The 25,983-nt window shown below is 40.7% G+C and overlaps 3 protein-coding genes and 1 long non-coding RNA gene across 15 annotated transcripts in view; 3 read left to right on the forward strand and 1 right to left on the reverse strand.

Annotated features, from left to right (window-relative positions):
• The first annotated feature begins 2 nt into the window (after positions 1-2).
• Positions 3-4,371, forward strand: LOC112576369 (DNA repair protein XRCC2-like). Its single transcript, XM_025258763.1, has 2 exons — positions 3-140; positions 797-4,371. The coding sequence occupies exons 1-2, from the start codon at positions 105-107 to the stop codon at positions 2,141-2,143; spliced, it is 1,383 nt and encodes a 460-aa protein (XP_025114548.1). The 5' UTR covers positions 3-104; the 3' UTR covers positions 2,144-4,371.
• LOC112576362 overlaps positions 3,505-25,983 on the reverse strand; it is a 67,999-nt gene continuing 45,520 nt past the window's right edge. For all 11 annotated transcript variants that reach the window (XM_025258749.1, XM_025258751.1, XM_025258748.1 and 8 more), the window contains 17 exons: positions 25,719-25,874; positions 25,238-25,327; positions 24,835-24,959; positions 24,391-24,601; positions 13,788-13,967; positions 13,494-13,631; positions 13,103-13,169; positions 12,608-12,702; positions 12,067-12,161; positions 11,632-11,749; positions 11,273-11,406; positions 10,789-10,981; positions 10,383-10,643; positions 8,294-10,147; positions 7,492-7,724; positions 7,119-7,206; positions 3,505-6,836 (listed from right to left, as the gene is read on the reverse strand). In XM_025258749.1, coding sequence (XP_025114534.1) covers positions 6,696-6,836; positions 7,119-7,206; positions 7,492-7,724; positions 8,294-10,147; positions 10,383-10,643; positions 10,789-10,981; positions 11,273-11,406; positions 11,632-11,749; positions 12,067-12,161; positions 12,608-12,702; positions 13,103-13,169; positions 13,494-13,631; positions 13,788-13,967; positions 24,391-24,601; positions 24,835-24,959; positions 25,238-25,327; positions 25,719-25,874 — 4,179 coding nt within the window. In that variant the 3' untranslated portion in view covers positions 3,505-6,695. The remainder of the gene's footprint in view (positions 6,837-7,118; positions 7,207-7,491; positions 7,725-8,293; positions 10,148-10,382; positions 10,644-10,788; positions 10,982-11,272; positions 11,407-11,631; positions 11,750-12,066; positions 12,162-12,607; positions 12,703-13,102; positions 13,170-13,493; positions 13,632-13,787; positions 13,968-24,390; positions 24,602-24,834; positions 24,960-25,237; positions 25,328-25,718; positions 25,875-25,983) is intronic.
• On the forward strand, positions 11,427-12,181 carry LOC112576371. Its single transcript, XR_003101812.1, has 2 exons — positions 11,427-11,705; positions 12,055-12,181. It is a non-coding gene; the product is annotated as an uncharacterized LOC112576371 (long non-coding RNA).
• On the forward strand, positions 14,019-22,829 carry LOC112576364 (protein scabrous-like). Of its 2 annotated transcripts, XM_025258757.1 has the most exons (7): positions 14,019-15,931; positions 16,434-16,618; positions 16,744-16,957; positions 18,099-19,419; positions 19,739-19,930; positions 20,402-20,639; positions 21,058-22,828. In XM_025258757.1, exons 3-7 carry the CDS (start codon positions 16,770-16,772, stop codon positions 21,735-21,737), a joined length of 2,619 nt encoding a protein of 872 aa, XP_025114542.1. In that variant the 5' UTR covers positions 14,019-15,931; positions 16,434-16,618; positions 16,744-16,769; the 3' UTR covers positions 21,738-22,828. The 2 variants fall into 2 exon arrangements, with proteins under 2 accessions (XP_025114542.1, XP_025114543.1); XM_025258758.1 differs by lacking the exon at positions 16,434-16,618 and having other exon boundaries at positions 14,019-14,812; positions 21,058-22,829.

A 25,983-nucleotide genomic window follows, 5' to 3' on the forward strand; every position in this document is an offset into this window, starting at 1 on the left:
CAATTGAAAGCCCGCGATCTTTGTTCGTGGCATTCTGTTACAATTCTTGTGTTACTTTGTAAGATCTACACACTGTTTTCATCCACAAGTTTTACAAGAGTCTCATGTCAAATCTACGTAAAAGTGAGAGCGGTGCGCAGGTAAAATGACACTTGTGAACATTAATACACGGGCGAGAGGATCGACTGAGCGTTTGGAGAAATAATAATTTTGTCGAAAAGTTGTATTTATTCTACGGTGCGTCAGTTCGCGTTGCTAAGGTCATGGTTGAGAAGGGGGAAGGTGTAGGAGAAGAACTAGATTTTTTGCTTTTTTCTGTAATGCAGAGAAATGTATGCTGAGTCATAAACTGAATAGATCGGCCAATGTAGGATCCATTTGAATATTTTGAGGTTAGGTTTTTCGTCGGCAATAGAGGAATTAATAAATCATACGGCATACCCCACCATCATTATGCATAATGTTGTAATCAAACAGTTCTAAATGGGATGCAGAGTAGCTGAATATATTCACTTATTAGTTTTCACACACACACCACTTTTATCTTGCTCACACACACACTTTACATGTGTATGCATTCCAGAGTGAGGGATGGAAATTTTGACTACATTTAAACCTTTGGGATGATGCACTATAAAAGTAATCTGTTAGTATGGTTACTAAATAAAAGTTACATTGCAAGCATAATACTTAAAGTTGTGAATATGCATGGAGAAATGTATATAAAAAGACATTTTTCATTGGACTTCTTTTTTTTTTTTTTTTTTTTTTTTTTTTTTCTTTTGTTGGACTACAGCTTTTAGGAAGGCTTGGAACTCGTCCTTCCCTTAAAGGCTTGGAACCAGCATTGTTAGGGTCAGAATCTGTCCAAGGAGATGTGGTGGAGTTTTTTGGTGGAGATGCTGTTGGGAAAAGTGAGTTGCTGCTCCATCTTGTTGCCTTGGCTGTCCTTCCAAATACCTGGAAAAGCAGGCACTTGAAAGGTCACAAGGCAGAGGTCATCTGGGTTGACACAGACCTAAAGTTTTCAGTTTTGCGCCTTGCTGTAATTATTGAACAACGAATCATTACAGGACTAAGATCCCAGTCAAGAGTTGATGTTGGTGTACAGGACGATGGGAATGGTTGTGTTCAGACATTTGCTGGTGAAAATTCTGGTTCATGTGAAGCAGAGCACAACCACGCAGAAGCTAGTGCACATGTGTTTCCTTCACAGCAAGTTAGTACCAGAGATGCACATAATGGTACAAAATGTCATGTTAACAAAGAAGAGAAGTGCGATAAAAGTAATCTCATTTGTATTGAATCTGCAAGATACAATGTTGAAACAAATTCTAGATGTAACATTTTAGGTGGGAGAAAACGTACTGCCAGCCAGATGAATGATAATGAAAAAGACTATTGTGGTGATCTGAGCTCCAAGTGTCTTCATAACATCTCTTCTGAATCTGTGATGAGTGGTTTATGTTTTGACATCAAGGATTCTGCTAATAAGTCTGAAGGCGCATTTCCCAGCTTCAAAGAGTGCAAATTTCAACATGAAACTAAGAGCATTGCTGGGTCATGTGAGGAAACCATGGTAACTGAGCAGGAGCTACAGCTTCTGGTGCAGCAATGTCTGGAGCGAGTGCATATAGTTCGCTGTACTTCATCTCAGCAGCTGTTATGCACACTGCACTCTTTGGATGCTACCATTGCAGCTAATTCCAACATTTCTCTTCTTGTGGTTGATCCAATATCAGCTTATTTCTGGTCTGACAAAAACAGAGACTTGAACCACCACAGTTCTTATCTGCACAATGTTACCTGTAATGTTGTTAATATTCTGAAAAAGTTCACTAAGACATACAACTTACTTGTGATAGTTTCCAAGCAAGCCTTGATGAAACCAAAACAAAAAGAAGTCAAAGGAGAGAGATATGGTACCCCTTGTCCAACAGCAGCAGTTCCTGGATTGGACAATGACTTTCAGGTTGGATTTTTGGGCAAACCTTGGAGTGAGCTAACCTCCAAAAGCTTTTTGTGTGAAAAAAGTGAGTGGAGTAGAGAACACAGTACACAGCAGCACTATAGACTGCTTGGGAGCCAAGACTACCAGAAATACTTTGTGATTAAGGAGAGTGGTGTAGAATTCATCGAGTAGCAAAACAGCAAAGGTCTGAGCATTGAAAAGAAGGGAGGGATAAGTTGGGGGGAAAAGAGAATGTGCATCATGTGTTTTGTGTGTGTGTGTGTGTGCATGCATGTGCACATCTATGTGTGAGGGCAGGATAAGAGAGTTTTACATAAATCTATTCTTATACATAAGTTCTCTTAAAAAATTGTTTCTAAATTGTCAAGTGCCTTTGATTCTTACGGGCAGAAAGGCTTCAGGGTATTGCTTTATAGCACTGTTTGTCATGAAAGTTATCTGACCTATTTTTATGAAGTCAGTAAAATATAATGTATTAAATGCCATATGTGCAGTGGACTGTAAAGTGTTTTAAAAAGATAGAAATGCATTGATAAATGGAGCATTTCCTTAATCACACGAAGTATTTAAATATAAATTTGGTCTGTATGAATACCCTTTTTTGAAAAAGTCTAACATTCATTTAAAGAGATTGAAGATAAAGCACAAATGCAGAAAAGATGCTTTTGTGTTACAGCTTCAGACACTCATGTGCCTGTGTATGCGCTGGTATTGCATGTACATATATGCATGTATTTGGTCTCTGTGTGCACATGTCTATGTCAGCAGTTGAAAGTGTGTTGGCTAAACATCAAGAAAGGGATTTGTGTGTTTAAGTTTGATATTAAGTGGGAATATAGGTTACAGGATCCCAAACTTGACTGCAGGAAGTGCGTTATGCTGGTCTAGAATAAGAACCATAAAAGGCAATTGATTTCAAACTTTTATTTTTGACTGCAATTCAGACACTGAGGACTGGTGCTGTTCTACTGTAGTGTATTACTACTGTAAGCATAAATTGCCATGTATTTTTTCAAAAGGTGATTGGAGGATGAGGTGTTTTATTGGAGCCAGCTCTTTTGTGTGAGGGTGGCGCCCATCTCTCTTCTCTTTCAGCTTTCCCTTTCCCCAATCTTCTGTGGAATCAGGTATCCACTCCTGACAACTGGGTCAGCTTGTGGAAAGTTTATTCACATTCGAATACTCTAACCACTAGGCTATCAAAGAATTCTCTCTCATTATCCACAGTAGAAATGGGTATCTGAATTATAGAGATTAAGCGCGGTGGAATGAGATGGTTTGGCTGGACTGCTTCCTTCCCTGTCTGTGTGGACATGGTGATAATTAATATTGATCTGTAGAATCTTCTAACATGCTTTGAAACATGTCTTCATGATGTTGACTCTTCTTTGTCCACCATATATATGTAGCATAAATACAATTTTTAAAACTCAGAAAAGCACTCGTGTGTTTAGTCCTTGTTACTCCTCGAGGAGCATAGAGCCACCAGAAAAGCACTTAATCACAAACAAATGAAAAAGAACAATTGATCATGGCACAGTCGTATCATTTATTTACATTGCTGACAGTAACAAGCTCTGTACAGTAAACCTGACTACCTAATGATGGTGTCTTCCTCTGGCAAAACACAAGTTACAGATGATACATCAGTATATCACTTCATGGAACATCATGTAGACCTTTACTTACAGTTGCATCACCATTCATCCTTTGCTGTAGCATGTACCGACGTATGAATCTTGAACAGCATTAACAGTACTGCTACCACTCCTGACTCAGTTCCCAAGTATGTGCTGGTCTGCTACATAAGCATAGAGAGCATTCTATCAACCTCAACATTTTAGTTTATGTTTTTACAGGTCAGAACCATTCACATTCCTCATATTGTTTCCAGCTGTCCAGTGTTAAGTTTTTTAACTGAAACTTTGGAAGACACTGCATTTTTGTATCAATTTCCCTAAAACTGAAGGATGCCATAAAGTGTCCAAGATTAGTGAAAGCATTTAAACAGTAACTTTTCTGGTATGCTGTGAAAGCTTCCATTTCTGTAATATAGACTGATACATGTTATGTTCAAGGAAAGGCTTATAAAGATCAGACTATTTACATTTGTCCATTTGTTTCATAACCCTATTTGCTATGTACATCTTGTAAGTTCTGGTTTTTTCCAGCTGGCCAACTTCTTTTCCTTCTTCAGTGCAACAGTCATCAACTATTTTATTTACATACTGGGGATTATGTTGCAATACGTAGAAACAAAAAGGTTTTACAGGGGTTTCCAGCTGTTTGTTATTTCACCTGTTATGCACTAAACAATGACCAGGCTGAAAAGCTTGATTCTCATTTGACTTGCCTGAGCCTTAAAAAAGCCTTACAACTTAATTAAAAGGTAATATGTCTTCTGCATGTCTTTACCTTTATTATCAATGAGGGTTAAAATTATTTGTTTTCTTTTCTGATAGAAATACTCTAGGGGTTTCCCTCTTAATAAAGCTGCATGAAAGAGGTTTTCAAAAGTTCTGCAAAGTGACATAACACTAATCAAAAGTCAGTTGCATGTGTCGTGACTGGTGTTATCTGTGACCCTCTCTGTATGTTGCAACAACGTCGCCAACACGTTACACATATCACATATTTATTTACAAATTATCACATGGTTCAGTATGTTAACAATTTACCACTTGGTGCAACATGCTGATAGTAAAACACAGATTCATAGAAAGCATTTATCTTGTAATGTAATAAAATTAAAAATGTAGTAAAGTACACAAAAGAGGGGGGAATTATTGGTTATGATGAAAAACCAAGTAAGTAGCAATGGTCTTGCTGTACACGGCACATTTAATGCCAGATTAATGAACTAATAAACTAAGAATTGCTTATTACCGAGTTGTTAAAAATTAAAATCCATTCATGCATTTGTTTTACGATAAAATGTGAGGCAATGAGCATTAAGATGCAAGTCAGTTGTTAAAACTTTCCAGCAAGGGTGTTTCATTTCTTCCATATCTTTTTTCATAATAACATGACAAATCACATTGCCTTTTTATGATTCATGCAAGTTACAAGTATATTACCTTCTTCTTGTTATTCTTTTACACTCCTTACCACTGGATCAATAAAACTAAAGTGCACAACAAGTAAATTTTAAAATTGCCTTAGGTAGCTGTTGAACATTCTAAATAATGTATTTATAATGTTTGAAGTACAAGATTTATACTACAACTGAAAGACATTATGAACATCATGACAATATTAACATTTTATAAAAATATCATGTATCAGAGTCTGTTATTTCTATTAATAACATTTACCTATAATTTCTCATAAAACTTTGCTTGTAAATATCTTTCTAAATAAGCAAATCTTAAGTAATATACACACATCATATGTTACAAGAAGTATGTAGTATTTTAAAATTTTCATCTAACTGAAAATATACATTAAATCTTATCTTGGAAGACCTTTAAACAAGAATGGCATTTTTACAAGGTATATGAGCAATGTGCTATAATGACGTCTTTAACATCAACGGCAGTTTAAAAAAAAAAAATTCAAAAATAGCAAAAGACAGCTTCATACTATTAGACACATGTTCATGGCAAATGTCACTGTCTTCTTTATAATCTCGTTCACTCAATATGTACTGCATGAAAATAAAGGTGTATCTTAGCTAAATTCTAGCATCTACTCTTATACAGGTAATCTGCCATATGAATGTAATTATTATGGTAACCATGCACTCTTTCTGCTGGAATTTATGCCAAAGTTTCTTAAAACATCAGTCATGTGCCATATAACAATGGTCATTTCTGAGCATCATAGGACTATCGCAGGTAAAAATTTACAAATAAAAGAGGATCACAAACTAAAAGATTATAATTGTTCTAGGGCAAAAAGTTTGGTTCATCTTGTTCTGTTCTTGTGCAAGGCTTGCTTGTGCTCACTGTTAAAAATACACCTGTCCTTATCATCAAAACACATTGTCACTGCTTTATTAAATGTGAACAAACGTCTAGTTCTTTAAATATGCAGAATGCATGACTCATCTTTAATTTTTGATCCTACATGTTTGTTGATACAAGAAGAAAACATTCAAGATCTTGAATAAATTATTTCATAAGTTATATATTACATCTGAATTCCTTTCATTTTAATTTATAAAACTGATTACTGTGAAGATTTGTAAAGTTAATGCCTACTGGATCAAATGAGATTCGTCAATCTTGAAGGAATAGTTGGGAGTATGTGTTTGGGGGTGGGAGTGGGTGGATGGTTAAGAAGGGTTAGGTGTTGTGCCTAAAGGGAGACTTCCAAGCATGCATTTGCAAAGGGTGAGGTCATTTAAAAAGATATAGGGTATGATCATTCAAAATTAATGTGACTGTGTGTACAGTTTGTAAGCCAAAGACAGTGGGCCAGATGTGTGTATAAATGGATCCTACCTATAAATGCAGTTTACAACTTGTGAGCTTTAAATCCAAGTCAGTTTTTGCTAACCAGAGAACTTGTATTTTAATGAATTTAGGAACATTTCTTGATGAGATCATGAAATTTCTTATGTAACATACTAATTCTTTGCCTTTTGCATGGTGTACAGCAATGATACAAGTGCTGAACACCAAATGATGTCAGCAACCATGTTGAGATGCACTGCAGGTCACCATCGTTCCATCTACCTCTTTTGAACGCCATATTTCAGCTAATAGCCATGATGATGAAACTATTGGCTGCTTTGGCTTAGGCGCTGCTTCAGGGTCTGCAAGGAAGAAGAGCTGGAGGGACGAGCTCTCATGTATGTTGGTAGTTTTGTTGTCTTGGTTGCTGGATTGTAGTCCAAAATGGGGTCATTGGTCCACAGCATCTGGTATAAGTACACAACATCCTGTCATCTAGTATAAGTAGATTACAACATGTCGTGCAGCATAAAGACATGACACCAAAATGAAATCACTGATGTGGACACAAGATTACACAAAGATTTCTGGTTCTATATTTAATCACTTTGATCCAGCATGGTTTTCTTCTTTGCTTTAGCTCCACTTTAGTAGACATTATTCATGTAACAAGATGAGCTTTCCTACAATAGCGCATGTACAAAAGTCTACTGGAAGTGTTTTTCAAGTTGGTTTTAACATATGCTGACCTGATCTTTTTCACGAGACCATTTCAAAACTGCTTCATCATCACAGTGGCAGCCAGAGAAACTCAGCACCAGTGGTTTACCTTCAAACCTAAAAAAGCACATGGTTTGAATTATTTCTATGTACCTGTGCACCTGATTATATGCTATCAAGTACTTTTAACAACATAACTGAATTTTTTCAGAGAAATGATGTGTATATACATATATAAACAAGAAATGATGAGTATTTCATCAAATGATTTGCTGGAGGTGTAATATAAGTGTACAAAAAAACCCCCTATAAAGTAGGATAGGAGAACTACTAAATGGTAATGAAGATAGTGGGTGCAGAAAAGCGGTGAATTACTCGAGGACAAATGTCGCAAGAACTTACTTGTACAGCAGGAGGCATTTGACTGGTTTGTCAGAGATCTTATTCTTGGACATAAGTGTCATGTCTGCTGCATACAGCAGCTCTGTGGTGCTGGCAATACTTGTGGACGTACTCAGCATGGAGTTATTGCGAGGCAACAGTATGCTATTGCTGTTGTTTTTACTGTTGTTTATGCCATGGTTGTTCTTGCCTGACAGCAGTGACTCACACTCAGCTCGAGATGGTGTGGACACCTGGATATCAACAGTTTATTATATGTTTATTATATATTTATATGTTTTCCTCAACACAACACCAATATTTTTTCTTGTTTCATGTGTATGTGAAAATACTTTTGGTGGCTTAATATACAAATATTACATCTTCTGTGTATTCAGAAGAGTCAATTTTGTTGCATATATGCTTATGCATTTAAGAAAGTGCCTGAGATACATTTATGCCACTGGCTGTCAATGTGATAAATATCATGGCATATGTAAATAATATCCACTTTTGAGTACTAGCACTTACTTGTGTGTTATGTCAGTTTTACACCAGTAGCAAATGTGTACACAAAATATTTTCAAGAGTCAATTATTTTTCATTATTTTCATCTATGGGTTACAAATGGAGATTAAAATATTTTAGGAATTTTAATAAAGAAATGTTGCATTTTTTTCTTATAAACCTGAATAGTTTCTTTGCATACTTGCACGTAGGTCATTAAACAAAAACATTCTGAAGCAGAAACTTGTTAAGTCCTACACTTCAGTTTGAATACTATAATGATTAAGGTTAGTGGACTAGATACTGTGTCACTCACCTCCTCATAGCTGGACCAGGTATGACAGCTAATAGTGCTGAGTGCACGTGGCTGAAACATTCGTGATTTCTGCATATCCAGTAGCTTTTGTCTAACAGCGTTATCAGTTGGGCCTGCAATCTCACTGTAAAAGTCTTGAGGAAATATGAAGGAAGAAGGGTCACACTCTGGGAGAATAACTCCTCCCTCTTGTGATTCTTCAAATGAATCTGGTCTGGTAAGCCTTCCACAGAGATTTCCAGATGAACCCAGCTTAAAGTCACTGAAGACAGAACTACTGCGCCGGCTGTCTGGTGAATGGTCCGTGCACACACTTTCTATGTCTGTTTCAACATGAAGATTTGTGTAGTCTAAACGATACTGTGCCTCCAAATCAGCAGGCTGCAGATTGTCTGTCACGCTTGACTCAGAAGCACTCCGTTTGTACATCAGTCTGCTGGTTGAAGGCAGTGGGGATGAAAGACTGCCAGTTCCCATGGTGGTTGCCGCTTTGATAGCAGCAACACTGGTTTTCCTCACAATAGGCTTCTCAGCCTTTTTGTCCACGCTTCTCACTACATTCTTTGGGTTTCTCTGTAAGAACAGACTTTGTGGTCGTTTCTTCTTCTGCCCTTTTAAATCTTTTGAATCACTGAGACCACTGGAGTGGTTGTTGTTTACAAATTCTTGGGCAGAGGTTTGCTGTTCTGCCTTTTCTGTAAGCTCTTCCTGACTTGTTTCATACTGGGATTCTTCCACTGCTGTGGCTACTGGGGTTGTTGCTGAGTCCTCCATGGTGCTGGCAGTGGAAAGTCCATCGCTGGCATCCTGAAATACCTCATCGGATTCTGACTGCCGGGACTCTACTGATGAAGCAAAGGAACTGCCCATGGAATCTTTTATGTGTGGTTTTCTTGAGGCCTCCTTTTCATCTGTGTCTATGTCAGAATTACACAAAGTCTGGCTCTTATTCTTCTTCATATCTTTTATTCCATCCCATACCTGCATGATCACCGAACCATCAGAACTAGCCATTTCAATTCCTGATTCACTGGTCTGCCTCTCTAACAGTTCTTTTTCTGTGACTTGAGTGTAACTCATGTCTCCTGCCTCTGTCATGGGAGAAGATCCTCCAGAATTGAGATCAATGTTTGTGCCATCTGTAGCCATAGCAGTGCCTTTTTCCTCTGTCTTAACCTTTGCACTGTGGGTACTGGGATCACACTCATTGCCACTGTCATCAAGTCTCTCACTATGCATATTATCATCTATGATGTTCCTTCTTGTGTCATGGGCGCCATCATCTCCAATGAAGAATTTGTGAACACCATTGATTAGAGAAGTATCATAAACCTCTCTTGTTTGTTCAAGATAGCCAGATCTATTGTTTGGTTCAGAAAATTTGTCACAAGAGTGGAAATCTTTCTCGTCAAAAGCTGTTTCATCCCAGACAACATGATGACCAGTACTACAACTGCTCACCTTTGATTTCTTGTCTTCGCCGGAATCATTGTCTTCTACAGTTTCTGAGTGTCTGCTTCCTCCAAAGTTCTCATCTTGTCTCTCTGAGTCTTTGTTTTCTGATTTGGCTTCAACAATGTTGTCACAACAAAAACTTGGAGTAGGAGTTATGCCTTCAATATCATCTTCGTTAACCGAAGGAGCAAGTCCACTTGTTTCTTGCAATAAATTGTTCTTGCTGCTATTTGACTCATTAGTCGGCTGGGTAAAAAACATGCTGCTGGAATCTTGTCCTCCTTGGATCACTGACTCATTGCCACTGCTTATCAAGGAGTCGCTGCAGGAGAGAATCCGCTCAGATAGTCTGAGAGGGTCAGTGTCAGAGTCTACCTGGGCTAAATATAGCTGACGCACCTGCACACAAGAATTACAGTACAGGTAATCTGTGTGTGTGTAGGAGATGTGTGCGTATGCACACACTTTGGACCAATATTTATATGATAGATGAAGTGATATGGTTTTACATTATCTGAAGTAATCAGTATAAATGAAGCAATGTATCTCTAATTCTTAAAAGCCAATTTTCTTAAGTGCCCATTCTTGGAATAATGCATTCCCTAAGCCACTCAATCAGAATTGACACATCTACCTTCATAGCAGCTTCCCGCACAGGATCGTAAGCCTCAGCACAAGAAGACAGATTGGTCATCTCCTCTTTCCCACTCATCAGGGCTGAAAAGTTGTCCGAATAGGAACCAACGAAAGAGGAACAGTCTGAGGGTGACTTTGAGCCTTGATGTGTGAAGACATCATATGTGATCAAGTTTCCCTCTCCTGTTCCAACCCAGACTGTGTAGTCAAGAGGCAGGATACAAGTTATGCGGGCTTTGTTGAAGTACATCTCATCATCCTGTTAACACAGTCACAACATGGTGAAATGTGATGTACATGAGACTAAATACTTCTATGAAGTACATTGTTTTATACAGAATGCCAGATAATACAAATGACATGCATGACATAGAAGCATAACTGCATATGAAAAAATTGCATACTTTGCGAAGATTAGGGTATCGACTTGCACGAGTGTCATACAACATCTTGCACACCAAAGCATCAGGATCCCAGAGTTCTAAGATTGATGATCCACGGACTGAGATCCAGACACCCGGAAGTCCAGGTTGCAGTGTCAGAATGTGATCATATGGGTTGGATGACACTGTGAAGCTGTCCATAGCGTCTAGTGTACTGCACAGTAAAGAAACAATTACATTGAGAAATAGTTTCAGTCCCCATAGCACTGAGTACTGACATCACTACCATGACATCTATTTCATATTTCCATCAAGTCACTCCACAACTGACACCATTGAAAACAAGTGGATCTACCAATGAACAGTCTAAGGTCAACAATAAATGTAATATGTAAAACAGTACTTTTTTTAGTAACACACAACAAATGCGATTAATTTATACACTGTGAGATGTCTTTTTCTGTCCGTATCCATGGAGTTAAGAAAGGTGGGAACAAAAGACTACCTGGCATGGATGACAGAGACCGTGTTGCCACAAGCACACCACAGCTGGCTGTCCAAAAGTCGGACACATGTCACTGGTGATTGACCAATAGGAATGTACATAACATCGTAGAACACTGAGTTCACATTCACGTTCTGTAAAAACAATAAAACCAGCAGTTTCAGTGAGCTAGATATCAATAAGTCTCTTTACTATCAGTGAGATAAATAAGGCTGTGCAAAGTTTTTGAAAACAATGTGTTTCTTTTCACTTCAGATGAAACACTCTGCTGAGATGACAGCCACCACAAAGGTGTCCATCACTGGTGTAATCACGTAAAGATGAGCGCAGAATATATTCCATATCATATATTAACACACCTCCAGCACAGCTACAGTTCCATCTGCCAGACCAGCAAACACACGCCAGGTTCCACTATCTTCAAATGCGCAGAGTGAGAGAACAGCATCATGCAACTGTTGTTCCCAAATGAGAATGCTGTTATTAAAGAACAACATGAATCATTATTTTAAAAAAATCAAATATGTATATATGCACAAACACACAAACCTAAATATCTGTTATAGTGTTATATACTGCTCAGTTTACCAACAGCTTTTTTAAAATCCAAAAGCAAGCTGTTCTTTATCATAAAGTTACTTTGTGTTCATAGAAATGGTCTACCTTTTATCTTATTTTAAAATGTTCATAAGAATGTATTTTGAAGATGTTCTTTTCTACATGTGAACAGTAAATAATATAGCATTTTATTTTTAAGTAAGAAGTTCTATTTTTCTCTCCAGAAAAGAAATTACCGGTCAGCTTCTCTGTAGCAGCAAATATTCCAAGATAGTGTACCAAACAAGATGGCGTTTGGGATGGCACACAAGCTCATTACACGGCAAGAAAACTAAACAAAGAAAAAACAAATTACATATTTTGTGTGTGTGCTTGATAGTGTGAGTAAGTGAGTAGGAAGTGTGTGTGTGGGTGGAGAGAGAGTCTCCATTAAATTATTCATAGTTAGATGTGTCAGAGACATACAATGTATGGTTAGATATATCAGAGAGGTAATGTTTGAGAACATAATAGCTGTTACATTGGAGACATATAGAGAATGGTTAGATATATCAGACACATACAGTGTACGATCAGGCTGGTGATAAGTACAAACGTGTTTCAAAATATGACATAGAAGACATTTTTGTATCTCATATTATTTATGTCTTGATCATTTTAAAAGAAGAAAGCTACTTTAGTAAATAATTGACTTAAGCAAACAGAATGTTGATGATATTTTAGACTGATACTCCCACAACCATCATAATGCTAAAATACAAGGTAAACCATGGTTACCTGTATGGGAATGTCAGTCATGGTGCCCTCCTTGCAGTCCACAACACACACCTTGCACTGTGTCTGGTTGCCATAGCATACCCATGCCTCACAGCCTGCCACAGAGAAGGAAGTACCACACAGAATGCTATAACTTCACTGCTGTCAGCACACAGCCTTTTCAATACATGGAAACAAGGACTATATATATATATGTATTAGTAACTACACATGAAAACCTGAGGAGCTCCTATAGGTTTCTAGAAACCAATGTTTCCCAATTAATAAATTCCCAATATACTAAATTTCCAACCCCAAAACAAATCCCAGCAAATAACTTTTTTTTCTTTTTATATGTTCCCATGCTGTTGGAATTGTTAGCACACCCCTGTCCCTTTTAACTTCTAAGTTTAACCCAATGCTAAACTCTTGTATTAACCAGAAATCTAACCTAAACTGCCAAACTATATCCCTGCGAAAGCACAATGTTTGTGATGAACATACACATAGTCTTACCTGTGTTGCTAACAACACTACACTCAAAAGTCAGTGCATTTCCTGTGTGTGACTCCAGGCTCAGGAACTGAAAAGGATACAACATATTCACAGGGTTGATATATCTAGTCTTTCCCAGATTGCTGTTTCAACATACAATGTTATCTGTCAGCTTGGTTGTTTGAGGTATCTATATTCTCTCTTTCTCTCTCTCTCACACACACAGGTATGTGTAAAAGTTGCCCCATTAGAGATCTCTTCTCAGTATGACTGAACATAGCAAGAGTGTGCTGTGAAAATACCATATAATGTCATGGTCAGCTGTCCTGCACTAGGAAGAGGCAATTAATCAGTGTTCCTGACCATACACATTACTTAATACTGTCACAAATATTCATCTGCACACACATACCAGGCTTTCTCGTTCTGCAAAGGCAAGTTTCTGAAGCTCTCTCCATCTGTACTTCTCTTTTAGCGCCTTCAAGTATACCATCTGCTTGCTGTTGATATCCTGTCGCCGCGGGAATGGCTTCAGCCCCTTAAATGCTAGCTGTAACAGTCACAAACACTTATTGGAAGTAGATCAAATATGTTGTGTTAAAAGTCACAAAGAGTGGTTGGTCAGTAGACCAGGTGATTGGGCGTAGACCAAGAGTGGTAATAATAAGACTTGGGCAGCTTGAAACTGATGTCCATCCTCACTCACCTGGACTAATCCATCCACGTCATATGTGACCTTGGCACAGGCCTTGAGGTGACGCATGACAGAGATGGTCTCACACTTCTTGATGATCTCCCGCTCATGCAGTTTGAGGATAGCCAACGAGAAGCGGAACAGCACCTTGGGACCCTCCAGCAAAAAGCAGTCCCATATCCGTAACAAGGTCTGTAAGCACAGATAGGGCAATATTCTGTCAGACAACACAGTATATTTCACTGCTGCATGGTTTGATTCTGTTTGACTTCTAGCTGGCAGTTCTTTAAAGACTTGCAAGCCCTTGGCTAATTTTTCTAGATGATTAGAGTAGACATGACAGTGAGCTGACAAACAGTCTTTCTTGAGTATTTTTCTCATTAAGGGGACATGATAGAAACTGGACACCGCTATGATGATGAAGGCTCTGTCTGGACTATAATAATGACTGGACTAAACGGACTAGGGACTAAATAACAGGTATGAAGAATTCCATTCTTGCTGGATTTACCTCTCATCCCTGGACATGAACATCTGCTTTGGCTTCATTCAGAACGAGATTTCTCGGTGTACCAACGCCAACCTCTCGATATACCAATCAGTGTGTAGGAACCAGGAGTGGGGGCAAATAGGACAGTCAAGGGCGGACTGGAGCTTTAAAAAGGCCCAGGTATTATTTTACAGAGCGGCTCTTCTCGCTAAAATAGGCATATAATATTATTCTATAGAACAAAATAGGCCCACCGGCCATTGCCCAAATGTCTGACTGGCCAGTCCGTCACTGAGGACAGTGCCCCCTAAAAAGGTACTAATGACTGATGAGACAAGAATGAGAACGTCGTACACTGTCAGCATTGATCGAGTTTGCCCCAAAACAGAGCCGATCATCTTCCTACGCCAATGTGTACAAATCTGAGCCCTTCGATCTACAAAAATCAGCCCCCCAGCACGACTCTCGGTGTACGAACACGAGCCTCTAATTGGCATACAAAAGCGATCCGTTTTGGTATACTAACACGATCTCTTCGTTTACGAACGTGAGTCTCTTTTTGCAACATTTTGCTAGCCAGAATAATACTGTAGCAAGTGTAGCATGTAGCGTATGTAGGCATGCATAAAGTAAAGTTGTATAGGCCGAAGAGAAACTATTAAAGATGTCAACCCCACGTAGCCCCCCAGCACTTGCTGTTCCGTGACAAAAAAACAAAACAAAAAAAAAACATAAAAAAACAACAACCAAGAATTCGTTTGGACGTTTTGCATGGACCAGTCATTCTAGTATAATCTAGCCACAAGAACAGCGTTTGGCTGCGTCAAACGTCTGCCTCTGTGTGGATAAAATTAGAAGTAAATTAAGCTTGACCACAGATTATGATGATGGTGGAGATGATGGTGGTAGTGCTTGGTGATTACAGTGCTGACGTTACTACCGCTTATATAGACAGAAACTCTACACAAAATAATGATGGCAGTACCAATCAGCGCGTGCAGTAATCACACGATATAAATGAAAGTCGGCAAGAGAATGAGAGAGAAAAGACAGGAAGAGTGAAATTTATCTCCTCCTCGCCTTGTGCTGGTTTTGTTTTCTTTTTTTACGAGCGGCCCATGCAGTCGACTAGAAACCAGACAGCGCGCTGCCTTTCAGTTGTCAAGGCTCCTACTACAGTCCTTCATTCCTGGCAAATCAAGTTTGCGAAGGCCAGCAGGACAAAGAAAGAGTCGTTTGCTCTTTTGTCCCTGTGTGTGTGTGCACGCACACATATTGCACGCACGCGCGCGCACACAAAAGCGCAAATGACGGGCTGTGTGTGTGTGTACGTGCACGCGCGTATGAGTGTGCAAACTGTGAAAATGTATCCGTGCGCGCGCGTGCGGAACGAGGGTAGCTGGGTGGTGAGAGGTGGGTCGCCATCACTGCGCATTCAGACTTCAGCCGATGAGAAAGGAGGAGACTGGGGTGGGGGTCGGGGTGAGATGGAGCAGGCAGTGCCTGCAAGACAGCCGTGGGACTGGACCTCTCAGCGCGCCGGGCTGCAGGCCTTCTTGGAGTTTAATTCTTAGTGTGTTTGACGATGAGAGCATTTTTGGAAAGCTTGTTTTGCATACCAAAACAAATCTCATCAGACGGAAACGACGAGTAGTCCGGAACAGAGGTCAGTGGAAGTAACATTGGCTTTGTAGGAAATGAGAAATGTTGATCCACGATAAATGTGAAGACATGATCTCTTGACATGTAGTGTCTTTTGTATTGGTCATATATCGTTTTCCTTCAAGGAGGCGATTGAGAATGATATATACATATCCACACACACACTAGTCGGTTCTCACATTTAGTTCTGGTCAAATATTCATGCATATTACTCTCGCACAATGAAAAATATTGATGGTTATGTAGATAAGGGAGAAAAATCGAATCACTTTTTAAGCCTACACAGAAGAAATTTTTTTTCTGACAAATTTCAATACAGTTTCTCAATGTAGTTGTTCAGCTTGAAATTTATTTCTCGTCCCTGAATTGGTTCTCAAAATAATGTCACGTTTTGATCGGTCTCATCGTTCTCGATGTGGCCTGTGGGTATTACTACATGATTTTCTTTTTGTTTTCTTCAGTAAATACAGTCAGTACAGTGACTCGTTGTATTCCGCTGGTTTCAGAGTCTGCGGACGAGAACTGTCTCGGTGTAATGTAAGTGGTAGCGCAAGTTTCTCACCAACTCGATCGCGACTTGGAAACCATTCAGGTTATGGTGCAACGCTTCTGAAACACATCTAGGGTGCCTGACATCACCGTGGACATCTGTAGATACCATTACTAACATCCTGATACAATTGCTTTAGTGGTAAGTCTGGGATAAGTGGCTCGGTGCCTCTCGTATTTTTTCTGGTCCAAGGCATTCAGACAAATTGATTTCTTCAATCCAGTTAGTATCTCGACTATATAATGAAAACATCTGGGTACTTTCAGTTCCTTGAAGGATTATCCACTACACCATGACTGCATTAGAGACACTTGCGGTGTGCTTTGTACTGACCGTTGGTGTTGTGGGGGAGTCACAGTCTGCCTCTGTCCGAGACGACATCACAACATCGCCCACCCTCAACATGCAACAGCTGCTGGCAATGGCGGAGAGCCTTGCTCAAGACATGGCGGCGATGAAGGCAGCGCGCAAGAGTGATCAGTAAGGAAACTTTAACGGGACATAGTGAGCATTAACGTGTTTTCATGGCAACGACAACTTTGTCGATCGAGGAAAAGGAATAAAACAAGCATGCATGCAATCAAGAAAACCATTAGACCGGAAAGGGTGGTAAGTTTGATTTTAGAGAAGAGACCGATAAGCACTTTTTTTTTTTTTACAGGGATCTCTATAGAGATGAGAAATTTATTTCGGATAGATGTGCAGTCAACCTGCCTTTAAAGTTACAGCCATGCTTCTATCCCTTTACTTTGGAGAAGTGTGTTAGAGAACATCTCTCAAAGCAAACCCGAAGCGTTTAGTTTGTTTGACTATAGTTATATAGTTCCCGAATTCATACATACTTATCTATTTCCCTATGCTAGGTCTTCATTTCCTATATATAATAACAATGCTGTTACTCCGGGGAACTGTATCCGGCAGCTAAGCAGCCTTTGATAATGCCATGAAACGAGCCTTTTACTGTTTTGCTAGTCGTCAGGGCTGTGCTTACACGACCTAGCACTTGCTCCCCGATAGCGATAAGCCTGTAAGACTCTTTTCAACACCACTTATCGCCCATGCTTATATAAAGTATTAAAGGATCACAGCAAACAGTTACAAAATGGTATCGGTTTCAGCAAACAAGGTGTAAAATGCTGACCCATTTAAATGAAACATAAACAAGAGAAGTTTACTTGGTGATAAAATGTTATCACTTGAGGAAAACACAGACAACATGAAGAAATCACAGACATTTATACAATCGTACTCTTTGAAGATTTTTTTTAAAGAGAAGGAAGAGAAAAAGGGAAATGGGCGTTAAAAATAATTGGTTAGCCTGAGCTCACTTCAGACACTGACATCTTCACAGTGATTAATGTCTGTTCATTTTGTGTGCCTGCATTCAGGACAAACAGACTGCAGTTGTCTTTTGTTGCTTCAGCCCTGCGACTTTTGAATGGGCTGTGCGAATGAATGAGACACGAATGTAGAAGCCTGTTTTGTGCATGCAAATACAGTTCTCATTTCCCGTGGTTTTTTTTTTTCTCCATGTCACCTATTATTTGTGACTTTTAAAAATTCAACTCATTCTCTTGCATTCCAAAAATTATTAGGCATACTTCCGGTTTTTCACCTACAGGTCAAGACTGACGAACCTGGAAAAACGCACCAAGAAGTTTGATCTTGATTTAATGGTAAGGTATGAAGACATTGCTCTATTACATAACTTCATGGCAAACATCAACACCACCCTCAGGCGAGTGGAGAACAGCACGTCCTATCTGCAGATGCAAGTAGCACACACGAGCTCTACACAACAGAAGGTGCAAGAGGAAGTCAGGAAGCTGAAAGATCGTGCACAGCTCCTAGAACAACGTTTGGCCGAGCTTTTGCGTGTCACGGAAGCACGCGGATCAGAAGCAAGCGTCGCTGATAGAGAAAGGAATGCGATGGCAGATTTTGGTTCGAACCCTCAAGATGGTCAGAGCAGGGTCGCCGTGCTGGAGAATGTTGTCAGCAGCAGACTGGATGTTCATGGAGAAGCTGAACATGAAGCCAAGAGCACCCGCGGGAGTCGAGCGGGCAAACCTTTTCGAGAACGCGGTTCGGGTCACGTAGACGTGGGGCATCAGCTGCAATTGCGTTCAAAGGCAGATAGCCAGGAGTTCGTTGATGCAGGCATAAGTGAAGACATATCAGGCGATGGTGTTATCGACATTGACTTCAGCGGCGATGAAGACAAAAAAACCTTAATCCTAGATGAGACTCAGATCACAGAACCGACAAGTCGCAGAAATGATGTCCACTGGGACGGTGATATCCCGAGCGGAACAGACACCAAGGTTACGTCAGCACACATTACTCTGAGCCCTCCTAGCACCGAGATATCAACGGCTGCTACGGATGCTACCCAGTCTGACTCACCCGACCGCACCCTCGACTCGGTCTCTCTTCTCTACCAGCGCCTAAACGATATGGAGATGCGCCTCAATCTGACCATGCCTGCTGATGAGGTCATGGCCGTTGTGGTTCGTGAAACGATTCGCGTGAACTCGGAACTGGAGAAACACACGGAAAATCTTCGACAGCTTGAAAGCAAGATGGTTGAGCTGAACACCTCGGTGTCATGGACGGCGAGCCAGACGCGCAGCTGGAAGATGATGGAGTCTATGGAGGGACTGCAGGCGTCTCTGGCCAACTTCGTGAACAGCGTGTTGACCGTGGAGCATTGGCACGCGGCAAGCGTGCAGCTCGCGACGGCCAGCCAACGCACGGACCAGCGGGTTAGTAGCCTGACCTCACGCGTGCTGGACACCACGCAGCTAGTCCACAGGCTGCAGACAGCGGTGCGAGACTACCAGCATCTCAGCGAGCGGCAGTTCCGGGTGTTGCAGACGCATGTTATACAGCTTAACAACAGCGTACAGGATCTTCTCGAGCGGATCGACAAGACGACGCGGGTCCGAATGAAATTTTTAACAATGACTTACATAGCTGTACTTTTTAAAATCTAAAAGATAATGAAATAAGCCCAAAATAACCCTAACGATTGCATACAAAGGCCACTGTTGTCATATTAATCAATATTAAAAGCCTTCCTGGCTTTCTTAGATCGCTGAAAGATCAGAAATAAGACGTGAACCACGCCAACACCTCTTCTGGCGTTAGTCACCCGGGCTATTTTCTTCTCTTTCTCTGATATATGATAGACGATGTGATAAAATTTGTCTATATCTAAAGTAACACAAAATTCACTTTGTCTGGAATGGTACGTTTCAGATAAACCAAGGGCAGTTGAATGATGTTCACAACACGCTGAACTATGGAGGCGAGGGTCAGTTGCTGACGTCACGGCTGGAGGATCTGGCGCTTCAGCTCGTCTACAGCGACAACCGCTTGTCTCACTTGGAGACCACAGTTCTTAACGCCTCCCTGGCCAGGTGCCAAAAGGAGAACAACGATCTCAATCAGGTCAGTCCACATCTGCAGCTGTCTACATTATTACTCGTTCCAGTTGAGGACTTAATTATGAAAACGGTGTCATTGTCACAAGTGACGGACTAGGGACGAATATAAACAAGAATATGTTAAATAAGTGTGCAGATTGTGAATCAATGTGCTTTAAAGGCTAGCCCTACTACACAATTTGGAAATGAGTGAGTGTCATACATCAAAAAAGTGGACATTCATATCAGAGTGGAGTTAGTCTTTCAGACATAACAAATGTGAAGATAATCATGGGTAGTGTTTTCTTCTCCAAAGGCCTGTTTTTATTGTACCATTACCTGGAGAACACCTATTTATTGTTAGTTATTTATCTTGGTCTTCAGTTTAAAGTCATTTTCCCTGCAAGAGCATAGAGGAAAACTTGCTAGCTCTGGTAAATAAAAACATTTATTTGGTTCTGTCGGATTTCTAATTTTGGTCTATCAACGTGCATAGGACGCCACCCTACTACGACTAAACCAGGCCATGGTGGATGTCAGAAATGATGTTGTCGTTCTCCGAGAGACTATCAAACGAGTCGATCTTAGTCTGTATCGTCTCCATGGAAATGGCAAGGCCATACAGGAAGACATACGAGGTCTCCAAGGTCAGGTTAAGAAAACGGAAAAATTACCCAGTGTGGTGCAGCATCTGAAGCAAGAAGTGGACAATCTTCTTTTTCAGCTTCCGATAGGTCAGTATAGTGCTTGTTCGTTTGACGTCAGTCCCAGGTTTAAAAACGATTTTAGTTTATTTCTATTTCTTACCACGTAAGAGAGATAGAGCACGACAGCAACCCACACAGATGTATTGGTGTTAAAAAAATATATGCTCAAAGTTTTCTTTCATTTTAGAAAGGTTCTGACAGTCTCCTTTATGAACTAAGATAAAATAACTTGCAGTTCTGTATTCCCGAGGCAGAAACATGACTACGGTACTTAAGATGGACACAGATATTTTCGTTATGGCATGATATTCTTTTGATGTGTCTGGTACAAAAAATTAGAGTTTTAAAGCACTTTAAACAACAACAACAACAAAGTTCGTTAACAGAATTCAGTGACAGAATAAAAAATCTTGAATCTTGTTAAAAGATTAACGCTTGTCTTCAGACTGCGATGACTGCTATGAACGCGGCTTCCATAAGACAGGGGACTACATCATCTACCCAAAGAACGGTCTCCGCGCCATCAAAGTTCGCTGCATCATGGAACCTTGGGAAGAAAAGGAAGAGGAAGAAAGCAATGACCTCAAGGAGGCGGCAGCGTCAAAGGTCAAGGGTGGCTGGACCGTCATTCAACAGCGACACAGCGGCAAAGTCAATTTCAGCCGCAGCTGGGCCGAGTATGAAGAAGGTTTTGGCTCCAGCGACACTGAATACTGGATCGGCAACGAAGTCCTGCATCTCATGACTTCTAGTGGCAACTACAGCCTCCACATCCACATGAGGGACATCTCCGGCCGATACTGGCATGCCTCCTATGATGTCTTCGCTGTGTCCAGCAAAGAGGATAACTACCGTCTGACCCTAGGTCGTTACCGAGGCAACGCCACGGATACGCTGTACTACTCGTCTGGGATGACCTTCAGCACTTACGACCGCGACACTGACGTCAGCAGCTTGCAGTGCGCGCGCTACAATGGTGGCGGCTGGTGGTACCGGCACTGTCAGATCTCCAATCTCAACGGGCCCTTCTACGCGGGTATGATCTGGTTCCACAGGGACTGGCACGACTGGCTGCAGCTGAGTGAAGTGGTCATGTTGATCCGATGTGCGAGATGTGCCAAGTAAGAGTGATTTCGTGCTGCAACGCTAAGCTTGTAGTAGGGGTCTTTGAGGAGTCCATTTATCATCTTCGAAGTTGAAGCTTTGGTGTTGTGATCATGAGCTGAATTTTTAACAATTTCCTAATATTGAAATAAGAGGACAGGATCAGACTGTCGCCGACAATTTTACGTGTATGTGGGGGTCGTTAAGAGAGAGGTTCGTGTGCATTCGTATGTGCTGTAAGGTTTCAGTTTGTCTGGTGTTTTACGGCGACAATAGCAGTGACCCGCTCGTGTTCATCTTCAGCTCATGCTGTGAAAGCTTTTAATCGGAGCGTTGCACCGAAGGACGTGGAGTCCTCACGCGCACGGAATATGTCGAGGCGCACGTGTCGTTTTCAGTGACTTGTCTCCCCTGCTGACTCAGCCTGAGTGGTGATGCTTCTGACAGTTCATCGACACGCCTTTTCTGCGCATCTTGAGGTTGGGTGTCTGCTTTCCCACCTATGTTATCATGCCATGCCACGCTTTCAGAGACGGGCGCAACGTTGTGTGTGTGTGTTTTTTTAAATCTCAAGCTGAGCTGATATCCATCCACAAGCTGACATGGTTGTCGACCTTTCGGTTTTTCCTGAAATTAAAGGTCAAAGAAATAGTGGAATGCAGTAACCTTTGTCTCAGGGCTGGCTCTTTAAGTCGCAGCGAGCAATCTCAAAGTGCCGAACATTCTAGAGCTCCAGAATATGGCGTTCACTTCGTTGGAATCTGGGATATGTAAAAGTGGAAAAAACGAAACAAATTAACCAGTAAAAGTCGCCAAACAGAAGATTTAATCTTCCTTTGTCTCTTCGACTAATGCAAGTCTTCTCTCTCTCTCATGCACACACACACATGCATGCATGAGAACGTGCTCCTTCGTGAGCGTGATCAAGCGCTATATAAATCACACGTTTTACATATTATTAAACACATTATTTTGTTTTATTATTATTAAACACATACACACACTGTCTCGCGCACACGCGCACAATTACAGGGTACATTATTCTATAGTTTGATGATTGCAGCCCACGACGCAAGCGTTGATATTAAACATACAATCCTCTTTAAATATTAATCTGCTTAGTTAATATTTTAGTGAAGATTGCACATTCTGGATCGCTGCCCAAACATGAGGGCGGAGAAGAACCTCGAGCAAGGCACGTGGATGGAATAAACTTTAAAAAAAAAATGCAGACAATCGATAAGCAGTAAGAGAAGCTTCATAACCCTTGATAGGGCCTGCCATAATCTTGCTAATCTTGTGGACAACTGACAGTCTTGTTTGACATTTTTCCTCTAAGCGTGGCACCATTTCCCTAACCTACACAGAACACTCACTGTTCACAGTATCTCATCAAGATGGCATTTGAAAAGGCCCTCAGGCGATCAGTCGCACCAGAATCTTAGTATCAAAGCACTGTAACTGAATAAAAACTCGGTCCTGGCATTGAAACTAAGGTCTGGATATGATCAAAGGCTTTGCTGTTATGCTGAACACATGGAAATGATTTGTGATACCCATCTTAAATGCCACTAATAACTGCTTCCCTTAATAAGATTATCAATTACTCTTACATTTTTTTTAAACATGAACATTGTGCAAAGACTTTGCAGAAGTCAGTCACATATTCTACATACATCCGTTTAGGTCTTCCAAATGACCGCAGCAAACATTTTACGCAGTGATTAACAATTTGCCAAAAGTAGCCACATATTTAATGATGTGTCATGAATGTTTAAAAAAAGAAAGAAATCCTTTTACTGCTGCATGAAAGCGACACTCTCCGTAAACTGAGGTAAGCAGTCTGTATTTTTCGTTTTTTCATTTGCTTCTCAAAGGTCATTTCTTCAAATCATACGCCGGAAAATTTTTTTATGTAAACTGTAAGCATTGAGTTTGCTTTTTAGGTCTTTGTCGTGCGAAATCATCGTCAGAAAACTATAGCAACATTCTTTTTGAGGCAGTGTACATATAAAGGCGAAAGTTCCTGGCCTAATAACCATAAGTGAATCACGGTTTCTAAAGCATGGCAACTAGAAGTAAGGTAACCCTCTCCTTCTGCCGCCTTCGACATTCTCTGTAAATCAGGTCACAACAGATTGGACAAACCCAGCTTTGAAGCCTTCTGCTTGAGATATGAGCACAGTGACTAGATAGTGTCTTTTACAGACTAAGATATATAAGCTTTCTTAAAGTACAACAAATCATCTGGGTCCATTACTCTTGCCTCTGAAAACTCCGAAGCAACGCTATCAGCCGGCAAATAAACAAGTCTGACATGTTCACAGCACCCAGCTGTCTCCGCCCTTTACTCCACCTACAACCGAGGTGACCTTTCCCACGGCAACCTTTGACACCAAAAGTCAGACGTAAACGCAAACTGACACTTGTTCACTTAAATCCATAAAAAATAAAGGCGTTAAGAACATTTGAAAGACAGACGTTGAGTAGCGCCAGTGATCGACGTCACCAAGATGTGTGTGTGTGTTTGCGCGTGCGCGCGTATTATTCAGGAGGTGATAGTTGCAATATAAGGTAGCTCACTGTTATGAGAAAAGCATGTAAACAAACAAAACAAAGTTTCTAAAAAGAGAAACAAAACAAAAGAGAAATGCAAGTGAAAAAAATAACTCACGTGGAAAGGCACGGCATCGAAAAAGATGGCCAAGAACCAGTTGAGCGTCACCGTGGAGATTTCGATGTCAATTGCCTCCAGATGGCGCGCCAATTCCGGCAAAAGGTCGCCCAGAAGAACGGCGAGGACTTTTTGGTCGGCCTGGGCTCCCAGGAGATGCTGATCGAAATAGCTAATGCTATGGTATTTCTCTGTCACAGCCACCAGGGTCCTAGGGACACATTATATCCGATTTATTAGTATTATTAAGAAACATTCAGCCAGAATCACAAACATTGGCTACAAGTACCTTTTAAAGTATAGAGAAATCCAGCTGTTAAGCTTTTAGCTGAAGAAAATTCACATACGGCAGATTGCAGCATCAGGCAGTGATAAATGTGGAAAACACCAAAAATATGCAAGACTAAGGTATTTTGTAAAAGTTACTGAGCTGGGAGGCAGTACCAGAAGGCATCTTGAGCGTCCATGAATAGAAGCGCCATGGCAACCAGGAAGTTCATGCCCTGACAGTAGCCCACGTTGGGGTTATGGATACAGAAGGCAAGCAACACATCTTGCAAGTCCATGACCTGAAATACATACGCACATACTATACCTACTCCAAATTACATATATCAATGTGCATGTGCACAATCACATTAACAATTTTCCTGCTGTGATACAACCAACGTCTTACACGAAACGCGTTTTTCCAGACGGATAACTCCAGTCTGAAGATGATGCTGATACAACGGGTACCCAATCGTTGAAGGTATTTTGATCAAAGCAACGCTGCCTACTTTTATGACAGAGTTTTATGATTATATTGTTACCCATTGGAATTTAAAGCAGGTACTGAAGTACCTACCCCTTTTGATCCCTGGGTGGAAAACTTGACGTTACCCGGCATCGTGCGCATCAGGTCCAAGCTGATCTGTTTGCGATAACGAGCTGCCAGCTAACACACGCACGTGCACACACACACACAAACACACACACAATAAATGAGTGTACGTCCCTGCATGACTAATGCAAACTACACAAATACACGTAAATGTATTACAAAACTAAAATGTTGCACCCTGGCCCTCCAGGTTGGGGGTTTTGCTTTGAGCTAACAACCCATTCATGTGAAAAAAAGCCGTTACAGAAACCACAACAGTAAAAAAAAAAAAAAAAAAAAAAACAGTATTACAAAACTAACATTATTGCAGTTTTTACAAAGACTCAAATAACTACACACGTCTAGCACTTTTTCGTCCCTCTGCAAGTTATACAAATACTTGTTCATTTGTGTTCAAATGTGAAGAACTGCTAACACCTAGTAAAGATAAGTTTTGGCCACTCACTGGTGAGTCAGGCAGTGTGCTGCATAAGCTGCGGTAGTAATGGTTGCCCTTCTCCGCCATTATCTCCGCCACCTGGTCATGGATGAGACTGCGCCACACCTGCTTTCGAAACTGATCAGGGATACCAGCTCGACACAGCTCTTTGAGTTCTTTTCGCTGCAGCCAGAGAATGCTTCTTATTAAAGTTATTCTGCCTATATTGTCAAACGATTGTCATCAGATACAGCCTAAATGGTTAATAACAAGCAGATTCTGGCCACTGAAT

Source organism: Pomacea canaliculata, linkage group LG11, assembly GCF_003073045.1.
Source record: "Pomacea canaliculata isolate SZHN2017 linkage group LG11, ASM307304v1, whole genome shotgun sequence".
NCBI lineage: Eukaryota > Metazoa > Mollusca > Gastropoda > Architaenioglossa > Ampullariidae > Pomacea > Pomacea canaliculata.

Excerpts from the sequence above, each read along its gene's own strand:
- LOC112576369 (XM_025258763.1), top strand. The coding sequence starts at position 105 with ATGTCAAATCTACGTAAAAGTGAGAGCGGTGCGCAG. Across the intron at positions 141-796 it reads AAAGTGAGAGCGGTGCGCAG|CTTTTAGGAAGGCTTGGAAC; the intron begins GTAAAATGACAC and ends GTTGGACTACAG.
- LOC112576364 (XM_025258758.1), top strand. The coding sequence starts at position 16,770 with ATGACTGCATTAGAGACACTTGCGGTGTGCTTTGTACTGACCGTTGGT. Across the intron at positions 16,958-18,098 it reads GCAGCGCGCAAGAGTGATCA|GTCAAGACTGACGAACCTGG; the intron begins GTAAGGAAACTT and ends TTTCACCTACAG. Across the intron at positions 19,420-19,738 it reads GGATCGACAAGACGACGCGG|ATAAACCAAGGGCAGTTGAA; the intron begins GTCCGAATGAAA and ends GGTACGTTTCAG.